This window comes from Siphateles boraxobius, unplaced genomic scaffold, assembly GCF_051911475.1.
Source record: "Siphateles boraxobius isolate OS27281-9 unplaced genomic scaffold, OSU_SipBor_1 24, whole genome shotgun sequence".
NCBI classification, from domain to species: domain Eukaryota; kingdom Metazoa; phylum Chordata; class Actinopteri; order Cypriniformes; family Leuciscidae; genus Siphateles; species Siphateles boraxobius.
This window is the reverse complement of record NW_027508855.1, coordinates 6,137,745-6,148,560: the sequence shown is the minus strand read 5'-3', so window position 1 is coordinate 6,148,560 and position 10,816 is coordinate 6,137,745. Positions and strand designations below refer to the sequence as shown.

At 36.5% G+C, this 10,816-nt stretch overlaps 1 protein-coding gene across 2 annotated transcripts; it reads right to left on the bottom strand.

Annotated features, from left to right (window-relative positions):
• Positions 1–1,134: 1,134 nt before the first annotated feature.
• LOC143748802 (carotenoid-cleaving dioxygenase, mitochondrial-like) lies at positions 1,135–6,628 on the bottom strand. 2 transcript variants are annotated; one of them, XM_077241011.1, is made up of 13 exons: positions 6,545–6,628; positions 5,986–6,050; positions 5,138–5,309; positions 4,830–5,041; positions 4,523–4,638; positions 4,319–4,421; positions 3,690–3,821; positions 3,291–3,451; positions 3,034–3,204; positions 2,795–2,929; positions 2,524–2,706; positions 2,321–2,431; positions 1,135–1,596 (listed from the first exon to the last, which is right to left on the bottom strand). In XM_077241011.1, the coding sequence occupies exons 2-13, from the start codon at positions 6,023–6,025 to the stop codon at positions 1,480–1,482; spliced, it is 1,653 nt and encodes a 550-aa protein (XP_077097126.1). In that variant the 5' UTR covers positions 6,026–6,050; positions 6,545–6,628; the 3' UTR covers positions 1,135–1,479. The 2 variants fall into 2 exon arrangements, with proteins under 2 accessions (XP_077097126.1, XP_077097127.1); XM_077241012.1 differs by lacking the exon at positions 6,545–6,628 and having other exon boundaries at positions 5,986–6,156.
• Between the last annotated feature and the right edge of the window lie 4,188 nt (positions 6,629–10,816).

The window sequence follows — 10,816 nt, the reverse complement described above, 5'->3', positions numbered from 1 at the left end:
CCAAGGTGGGGGAGGGGTGCTATTTTGTAGGCATCAATCACATTAGTATAAACGTGGTCCAATGTTTTATGTCCCCTAGTAGTACAGGAGACATTTCATACATACATCGCCAGGCCGGTGTGTGCTCCAGAGCCCTTTTCAAACAGGCGGCTTTTGTGGATGAATCGACACTTTCTCTCCATCAGAGCCGTGCATATCCCTGGTGCGAGAATTAGATATATTGCATTAGCCGCTGTGTTCGCTGTTCGATCAGCTGTGCAAGCCTTCAGTGTGGTTCTGAAGCAATTGTCACGCCCATGCATTTTATACTGCCCATAAGTCTGTCAGTATTTGCATACTTTGCGACAATTGGCCAGCTGTTCCAACCTGGCGTTAGCCTATAAGATTTCAACAAAAGTGGAGAAGGGAGGAGTTCCCTGAGCACCCTCCTCGCCCGGACATGACACATCATCAGTGCGTTCTGTAAGGCTAAGCAGAGTTGTGGATAGAGTCACAGAGCTCCCCAAACAAACGGGAGCAAGCCAGTCGTATTTTACAGTTATTCGTGTACCAAAACAACAAGCTGCGTTCACACCATATCGTAACCGTAATTACGAGACGGCAAGCCGTGATGTTCACGTCCTCAGACTCGGATTTCTCTGGCAACACTCAACGCAAAAAATTAATCTCCAGCAGTCAAGTGGTACAAGTCCAAGCTCTGAGAGTTATTTACGTTCATTATTATTGTAAGGTTATGGGCTTTTAGACATGAGGTAATTTAACGCAGTCTCTCATGACGCTTGGCAGACTGCACTTTCATGTGTTTTGGAGGAGACGTTGCTTTGGAGAGAGCTCTAAAGGGAGGGTGGGATCTTATGTTTTCAATACTAGCTTGCTATTGCCAGCCCCTCTGAAATTATCAACCCTACCTTTAATGCAAAGTGTATAACTATAACTGGTAACCACTTCTTTTATGTTTTTAATAATTTAAAACATTCCGGCCTTCCCTCGTTTAATTTTTCAGCAAAATTAATGTTTTTTTTAGTACAAATATTCCATGCAATCTCTCAGGGAACAAGATCCTAGAAATGCACACATAAAAGCAAAATGTTGTTTAAAATATTAAAACTAAAGTGTCAAAAAACAGACATGTCAGCTTCTCCAATGTATTTAATGTCAGTTACCCATTTACAAAATACAAGTAAAAAGAAAGTTTTTACCATAACATGATAGAAATGCAATAAACCGATAATAAAAATATAATATAAAGCCTTTTAATCTTGAACAAAATATATAAAGATTACATAGTTGACTCATTGTGCTGCACATGGAAGTATTTGCAGGTAAGGGACACACATTTCACCAATGTATTTATTTTGCCTAAGTGTGTAGATGGGATGGGAAATCAAGAAAGGATGAAATTACTCTTTCAAAAAAGATGCAGAATAGTTTTTTGAATGGTTTCACTCTTGAGTTGATTTGAACTGGTGATTTTCTATTTTAGCTCATCTCATTGAAGAGTCCATGAGTGCCATATGGGATGTCCACTGGAACTTCTGCTCGTCCAAGCTCTGTGAAGGTCTTGGCATCAAGGACAAGGAGGAAACTGCTATTTTTCTAAAGAGAGTTACATGACAATATCTCATCTGTCACAACTGAATTCTTTGATTGAATTTTTACCAAATTATGTATCTTATGTATGATTACAATTTTTAAACAAATTTCAGCCCCTTCGCTCTCCAGGGGTGATCAAATGTGATATTTGATCACATTTGATCTAAGATAATATCTCAAATATGTGTACATGTGATTAAATTTTTTTTTCCTGTCTCTTCCAGTTGTGAAATCTATAAATCGTGAATCTTGAAATTGTGCGTAGCTGAAAGGTTTCAGATCTCCATCTTGTAAACGCCACCTAATTAATCCATTAGCATATAAGAGCACCAGTCAACTTCCCATTTGAATGGTCAGCGTATGAGACGGCTGCTGCATGCGCCGGGACTAGGCTTTAGCTTTAATTTTTATGAAATTATTCGCTAATCGGTTGCATATCATGTTGTGGATATATTCCTCGAATGCATACTGCAGTCCCTTTTGTCTTGCTCTCTCAGATATTTCACATGTTCGCCAAAAATGAATAATGATCTCATTGGGAATGTCTGACACCGGTGCATACACACTGTAATAGACGTGCCAGGCGCGAAAGCTTGACAGGCGTAGCAACAGTAACTAGGGAGGGCGGGGCTTAGCGAAGGGTCAATTAGTCTTAACACGTTAATATTTTACAAGAGAAAGCCAACGGAGCTAGACAACAAAGGTATGATGACACCATGAAACTCGCCTCTCTTGGTGTAATGACCACAGACATGACCACACCATCGTCCTCATCCTTTGCATCAGGTGCTGGAACAAACACTGGTTCTGATGGGAACAAACCAACATGGCGCCACACCTGCATACAACAAAGCAGATCAAACATAATATTCCCAATTGAAGTGAACTGTCAAAAATCTCAAATTAAAGTATTTTCATTTAAGATGGTACCTTTAGCTTCTTTCCTTCTAGATCCATCTTAAGCAAAGAGTCACCAAACAGGTGTCCAAAGCCACATGCGTAGAAATAGCGATAAGGGCGAGCATTGTAGTAAGTGTAGTTTATCTGTGGAAACTCAAGACCACCGTACTGCAACAGGTCATCATTGTAGAGATCTTCATGGGTGAGGAACACCTATTATTACCAAAGAGAAATTACTTTTATTGATATCTATTAATATTATTTTTTCCAGTCCCTCCCTCTCCACATCTTGTTCACTAACCCCAGTTATAGTCTTCACAGCAGAGGCAGTGGTGTACGGCAAATTGATGAGGTTGTGGTCATTGGGCTCCTCTTCCATAACGTCCAGAGGCAGTACATATCGCCGTGGTAAGTTTGTACACAATGAATTGAAGAACTGGAAAAGCCAATAGACAGGTTGCATTAAAGTTACTTTTTATGAAGCTGAAAAAGAGTTCAATATTGTAGATGTTTGACATGTATTGATTATAAAGGTATTACCTTGTCAAGTTCTTCCCCAGATGCCTGACGAAGGTTCTCCATCGTGAAGTCACCAATCACACTGCCATCATCTCCACAGCACATGTCCATAATCAAATATCCATTATCCTCATATGCATTAATCTGGTGCAGGGTGAACATGGCACTGCTGTAGTATTTTGTCTTGATGAGCTGCAGGGATGAAATCTGAGGTGAAACGGCAGAAATACACAGTGCCCACAATAGATGTCAGTGTGATGTTATAGACTCTGCCTTGCCTGACCAGTGCGTCTGTCTGCCACATGGAAGATGGTGTCTAGATCCGGGTTCCAGGACATGACTTTATTAAAGCTCTTCCCAGCAACTCTGTACAGCATGAATTTCAGCAGGTCTAGCTGGATCGGCTGCTCAATGAAGACTATGTAATTCTCCGACATGACTGCAAACAGTGATGCAAAATAAAATAACAAACAGAAAACAGAAAAAAATTCATTATTTTTCATCTGCTTGTTGTTGGATAATATAATATACTGTACAATCTTCAGGAAGAAAGGTGTGGCCCATATTTCCAACCCTATGTAAATAGATGCAAAATAATTATTATAATATTACAGATTGATGAAGAAGCAGAAAAGCAGATCAGATGATCTAAAAATGCAAATGGAAGGCAAATTTACCAAAACTGTGGTAGTATGATGGTTTTCTGGGGTTAGAAGCAGGAATAGAGCAAAGAATCTCAGCATCAGACAGATCAGCAATATCGTTTGTTCCTTCACCTGGTGGTACTCGGAGGATATGGTAGAAGAAGCCTTTGATGAAAAAAAAAAAATAGAAGGTGAAGTGCTTTTTTTGTTAATATATTTACTTATATCATTATATGCATTTTATATATATATATATATATATATATATATATATATATATATATATATATACATACATACATACACATACTTTTTTTTTAATTCCCCCAAAAGGTGTTGCTTTGAGATACTTTCAAAACATTGGCCCATGTGTTTGGGGGTGGGAATGCGTTTCACTATTGGCAGATGGGAGGAGTCTTTCGGTTTGAAACAGTCGTTTGCGAGTTTACACTTACATATAAATCGATATGGTAAAGAGTATACATATTTGATGCGCAAGGGGAGGGCCCAGAGCTCGGATTTTGGCCCCAACCCAGAGAACTCCCCCCATCCCTGGTTGGAATAGGCAACAGTTAAGAGTGAGGAGTTGGGATTGCTGGAAAAAAACTAATGGGAGACATTCGAGTTTAATTGTTTTAAAAAGCAAAAATGAGGCATCCCACCTTTACGGCCATATGAGTTTCCCAAGTTGTAAGTCGCTCCTTCACTGTCATAATGTGGATGAGCTGTTGCTGCATTAATTGCAATATATTTTGACCAATCCACCTTTCAAAAGCAAAATCACATAGATTACTGTTCATTTTAGGAAAACACTGTCCATGTTATCTCATTTAATTTCTGTATCTGTGAAACATTGTCATATATACCTTCTCTTTGGTTTCCAGGCTCACAGGGTCGATTCTGCGCATGAAGTTGGTCTCTGTGCTTACGTAAAAATCTCCTTTGTACTTAACAAAGCTCACTCCTGCATTATCAGTTGCCTCTGTTAATCAAACAACTGATGATTAGAAAGGTTTCATATGAAGGTTTTGTAGTAATTGCATTAAATTTGTCAAGTACTGTACTTGTGCATTTTGATCTTATCTTTATAGATAGGCCTGATTAGCTAGAGTGTTCTGTCTGAATTTCTGATCAGGTACGCGTATGCCACTTTCACCTCCAACTGATGCTTACTTGGAATCTGAAAACGTGAAAAGAACCGAGCGAAGATGTTCTTGCATGGGTCAGGTGTTGCCAGGGTGCCAAATTCAGACACCACAATTCGGTTGTTCTCTGTGTTCTGTACATAAGAGTCACTGCGCAAAAAACGGCTGCTGTAGGTCACCTGACCATCTTTAATGTGGAAACGATGCATCAAGGCCATGCCGTCAAACCAGTGGGCAAATCTAAGGAGGAAGAGATGAAGCCAAATAAGAAAAGAAAACAACCAGATTAAAATTAATTGATCTTGCTGTGATTATAGCAATATTTTGACCTCTTACTTGCTTTCACCAAACTCAAATTTGCCAGGTCCATTCCTAAGGAAGCTGCCAGTGACCCAGGAGGGAATTTGACCCTTAATAACTGTACTGATGGGGTCTGGGGTCTCCTCTACAGAGCTCACAAGAGGACCAATGAACTCCAGACCACTGGCAGATGGACGTTTTTTGTTAGCTGAGAAGACATCACACCATAACAAATCATGAGAGCTGTGACACAGGCAATGTGGTGGACGATTAGGTTGTACAGAGTTCTGGAGGACATCAGAGCTAATAAAGAACAATTATATCTTACTTTAATCATAAACTGAATGAAATGCATTAATATAGAGAACGTAAAGAAATTAAGTGTTGCAAAACTCAAATTGCTTTGATTTTCTCTTCTGTGTGCGTTTCCTTAAATATCCCCTAACCTTGACCCACCAACCACGATGATAAATCTAATTTACCGTAGTAGAACATAACTAGCTTTCAAAGTACAGGATTTCATAGATTTAAAGGATTAGTTCAGTTTTAGAGCCATGTCTTTGATGAATACTGGTTTGCCACAAAATAATTAATGCACCAGTTTCTTTTCAGGAACAATAAAAGTCTTAGCTAGCTTAGCCTATGGGCAATGCACATAACTGATTGTTGATTTTCATTTATCTCTAATCATAGATCAGACAACAGATGGTGTAAACTATCAGCTCAAATTTGCTTATGTTAGTGTAATTTTTAACAACAAAAGTTATGGCTTGACAAAATACAATGCTCATACATGTGGCAAAACATTAAATAAAGGCCTGAGCGATGATGATTACATAACACACTGAGATGAGACTATAGCAGTAGAGAATAGAAAGGCTTACCTGGCACTTTATACACTGGATCCTGTGCAGGCTTAGACATGACTTTGGCTGTTAAGATTCTTGATCTTAATAACATGAAACAGTAAACAGAAGAGATGAAACAAACAATGATATTCTGACAATAAAAGACTGTCCCATAATCACATGACAGGATGGGATGGGCTAAATCTAAACCTGAAGCTAACTGGACCTTGTACAGAGCCAAAGCAACAGAGTGTGCTGCTGTTCAGTTGACACATTTGAAAACGGGATTCAAAGTGCAAGGTTTTGAAATTGGTCTTCGTGTAAACAACAATAAAATCGTAAATCTGTGAAAAAGATGACGTCGTGCACATGCCTATTACATGTTCAGTCTAGTTTCATCGCCATCTGGCTACAACGTTTAGTCTTTTTCGCAGATCCGTGTGAATGGGGATAGTTTTGACAATGTTGTCATCTGTGCTTCTCTGTTTAAAGCATATCGGTGTCATGTAAACGTACGTTACCCTTAGAAAAGCAGGGATAAAAACTCAAACACTTGTCCTGGCTTGAATTGACCTAACAAATATATTTTTTTTACCTAACAAATAAGTTGGGGCTTGCGGTTTCCTAAAAAGTAATTGAAGTTCACGCAATCGCACGACGATGGGCGATGATCTCTGTCAACCCATGAATCATAAGGAGTCACTGAACCAATGAACAAGTGTCTGCGGGTTTTACCTGATCTCCGATCAGTTTTATACATTTGTAGACATTTTAATTAGATATTAGTATAATTAAAATGAGGTAGTTAATAGTCGGCCTGTTTAGCTGAGCCATTCATGGGACAAACAAAACAAACCCTGACAATTGATAAAAGAACACGTTTACACATAATAATCTTATTAGATGATTAGATAATTGCTTTTGAAAGATTTTACTTTCAGTAAAAAAAAATTGCAATACATTGTAAAAGGTGTTTTTATGCATGTTTGGCCTGGGTTTTTGTTGCATTTACACTGTTTTGACCACTAGGGTTCACCGTGGAGACGGGTGTCGGATTGTTTCGAAGCCTCGGCACATATGGCACATTTGATTCAACTGTTTCAGTGTTTCAGGAAGCCTCGATCTGCCCACCACTATGCAACATCAGGCAACATGGTGATATACTCTGCTTCTGTAGTGATGAGTGTCAGCGGCAGGTAAATACACTTGCGTGATTGTCATGTGGACCGGTGTTGTGAGGGGGGTAATAATTTGGCAGGGGGTCGAAATTCGGCACAACAGGTCTCCACTGATAAATAACACCCAGGCTAACTTAGAAATGAGGTCCGATGTCCAAAATCCTGAATCACCCCTTTAATAGGCTATGCGATATTTTATAACCCCGGAAATATCTTAGGTATAACGTTAACTTTTTATCTTTAGAAAGTTGGTTAAGTTGCGGTTAACTTATAGCTCATTACACTCAGGCTATAGCCTATTATAGGGCTTAGCCTACTTGTAAAATAATACCGGTACTGATATTTTTTTTGGACAGAAGTAGGCTAATTCAGGGAAGAAATTAAAAAAAAAAAAAAAAATATATATATATATATATATATATATATATATATATATATATATATATATATATATATATAATAAAGATAAATATAGTTTTGTATATAGGACCTATGCTATTAATAAAGATGCGTTATACTTATTTAGAATACGGAGAATTACAACATTTTGGAGAAAGCAAGAATCCCCAGTTAAATGATTGGCTAGATTTAACCCTTAAGTACACTATGGAGAGGATAACATGAAATTAAGAGCAAAATAATACATTTTGAAAATATATGGGCACCTCTAAAACCAAAGAATATTCTATAAAATAAAGGAATACATATTACATTAATTACCTTTTTTATATAACCCTCCCTCCCTTTGAATTTACTTATTTATTTTATTTGTTTACTTGTTTAATAATAATATTATTATAATTATTATTATTTGATGTTTAAATAATATTACTTATTAGGAAGTATGTGTCAGTATACGAGTTTGATATAAATATGTGAATGTTTAGTTTTTTATCCATATTTATTAATATATTTTAATATTAATTTTTTGTTTTTTCCCCCTTTTCTCATATGTTAAAGTGTCTAAATTTTTTATGTGTTGATGGGTGGTATTATCACAAAACGAAACAAAATAAAGGAAAAATAAGGAATAGCCTAATTATTGGGGAAAAATATTGTCTTCAAAGAAAATGTCCATTTGTATAATTGTTTTAAATGTGTTTGAATTGAAAAACATAATAAAGTATATATGTGTGTGTGTATATATATATATATATATATATATATATATATTTTTTTTTTTTTTTTTTTTTTTTTTTTATGGGCTAATATACTGTAGATCAGTTACTAAATTCAGATTCATCTTACCAGTTACCAGAGTTCAGTCTGTGCTTTTGTTATTATTTATTTTAATTTTTAATTTTGTGGTTTTAACTTCTGCTTTAAAAAAAAACATTTTTTTTTTTTTTTGAAATGTTCTAATGTTCTTCTGACAACCATAAAATATACTACAGCTGCCAAACCAAACCAGAGAGAAATGTGTTCATATATTTTAAAACAATCTAAATAAAGCTTGGGCACAAAACATTAAGCCAGTAAGAAAAGAAAACCTTTAGGATATATATCTATATCTATATAACAACGTTAACATAAACATTTAATTTACAATATAATTGAAAACATTTGTAGGTCTATATTGTATAATTTATCAATGTAAGCTTTTTCTTTATACTGTATATTTATTTTTGGACTGATAGTGGTTAATAAAGTCAAAAAACGTTATGCAAAATGTGTGTCAATGGTAATATAATGGTGTTACTGTTGGTCAGTGTTAGAGGAACTGTGTAACAACTCAAGCTTAGCCTGACAGTTAGCCATGCCCTGGACCAGGTCAATTTCTCAGCATAATTTACCTGAGTGACTGAGCTTGAGCTATGTTGAATTAGCTAACTGAAAACTGAAAAGTTAGACTAACTGAAATAAACCTGGCTTATTTGGTAAACTTGTTTTATGAAACAGGCCTTAAAGCAATACCAAGGAACTTTTCTTCTGCGGTCGCCGTACAGGTTGGAAGCAGAATTGTCCATTACCGCTGTCGTAAATAATTTAGCCTACCGCAGCCTACTGTCGCACGCGCACGCACATGCTCTCTGTTTATCCAGCACCGGCTTTGGAATCAACAATGGCCACAGACTAGGTAGAGTATGATGTATGATTGTATGAAAGTATGATGTATTGCGACATCACAAACGAGCAATTGTAGCAATTGTAACGCTTGCCGTAAAGCAAGTCAAATTAGTAGTTTTCTTATGTCTCATTAGAACTACAGAAACGCGACCCGATCTGGCAATCTTTCGAAGCGTGGATATATCAGATAAAATACCGCAAAGCTGTGGCATAAGTATATTTCACCATGTCTCGACTTGATGTACCACTGAAACGATTTTGGAAACATTATTTTAAGGTAAAAAATCTTACTTAGTGTTGCTTTAACTGCTTAATTATTTTGTTAGAGAGATGAAGGTTCAGCTTTTCACCCCTCTTGATAAAGTAAGATGAGAGCTGAATTTTGTTTCATTTTATGATTATCACTGTAAAAAGTGACTGTAATGGCAGTTTTTAATTCCAACCCTCTGTTCAATAGTCATATAGTCATACATTTGTAGAATATATTAATTTATTCTTTGTAAAAATAATAATAATAACTATTTACACACCGAAATAGGAAGAAATAATGCTTTCCTAGAAACAAATATAACTCAAATATTATCTAATGTTTATAAGTATAAAGATATAGCTTTTGAAATGTTAATATTCTGAATGTAAACATTCTTATATTTAGGAGAAAAGGATGGAAATGATAACATCATGGTGTAACATCTCAGACTCCCGTCCTTCCAATAGGGGAGCCCTCCCCTGAATATTAAACTGTCACTTCCTATTCCTGCCACGTCAGTTCCTATCTTGTCATTTCCGGTCACCGTGTATAAGCTATGTGTTCCCACTGCCATACTAAGCATTCTTCCATGTCATTGTTGTTGATTGTTTATGACCATTTGTTTTCGCTCTTTCTGGATTTCTGTTTTGGATTTGTCTGCCATTGGATTGTTTTGCCTGTGTTTTTTGACCAAAGCCTGTGACCTGACTATGATTTGTAACTATTTTTTGGATTTTATGCTCGGATCCTTTAATAAAGACCCGCTTATGGAATCCACTCTGCCTACCTCTTCCTTACACATGGCAACATATAACATTAAGTTACAGATATGCGAATGATGCGTTTTCTGTGGCAGTTTAAGGAGAACATCCATAACATTATCCTTTGAATAAGAAGAAATTGGACAACAGTTCCTTTGAGGTTGAATTCTGAATTTGATGTTTATATATAAGAGTAACACACTTTTCACATAGGCTACTTGAAATATATAACCTGGATCATTCTAAATCCAGGGTAAATTGAATCCTGGGTTATCTTGATTCACGTTTCACATTGCTCATAATTTACCCGGGGTTAACATATTTGTACGCAGCCGTTTCACAATGTACCTATAATTATAGTATAAGGCGGAAGTTAAAATCGTAATCAAAGCAGAAATGAAAAAGAAGTGGGCAGGAGGAGTGAAAATGGAAACAAAAACAAGAATACAGTATCCAGGAGAAGGTAGGAGGAATGAGAGAAAATAATAGAAATAAAAAAGAAGAGGACGTTATTTTGAGAATGAGATTTGGGCATATGGATTAAATAGTACGCTTTTATAATAGGGAAACATGAAACTGGGTTGTGTGAGCAGTGTAATAGTATAGAGTCA

What these genes read in the sequence shown, in the direction of transcription:
- LOC143748802 (XM_077241012.1), bottom strand. Translation starts at nt 6,061, where the DNA reads ATGTTATTAAGATCAAGAATCTTAACAGCCAAAGTCATGTCTAAGCCT. An exon ending in TCCAGTGTATAAAGTGCCAG is followed by an intron (nt 5,310 to 5,985) that starts GTAAGCCTTTCT and finishes ATGTCTTCTCAG; the next exon opens with CTAACAAAAAACGTCCATCT. An exon ending in CAGACAGACGCACTGGTCAG is followed by an intron (nt 3,205 to 3,290) that starts GCAAGGCAGAGT and finishes TCATCCCTGCAG; the next exon opens with CTCATCAAGACAAAATACTA.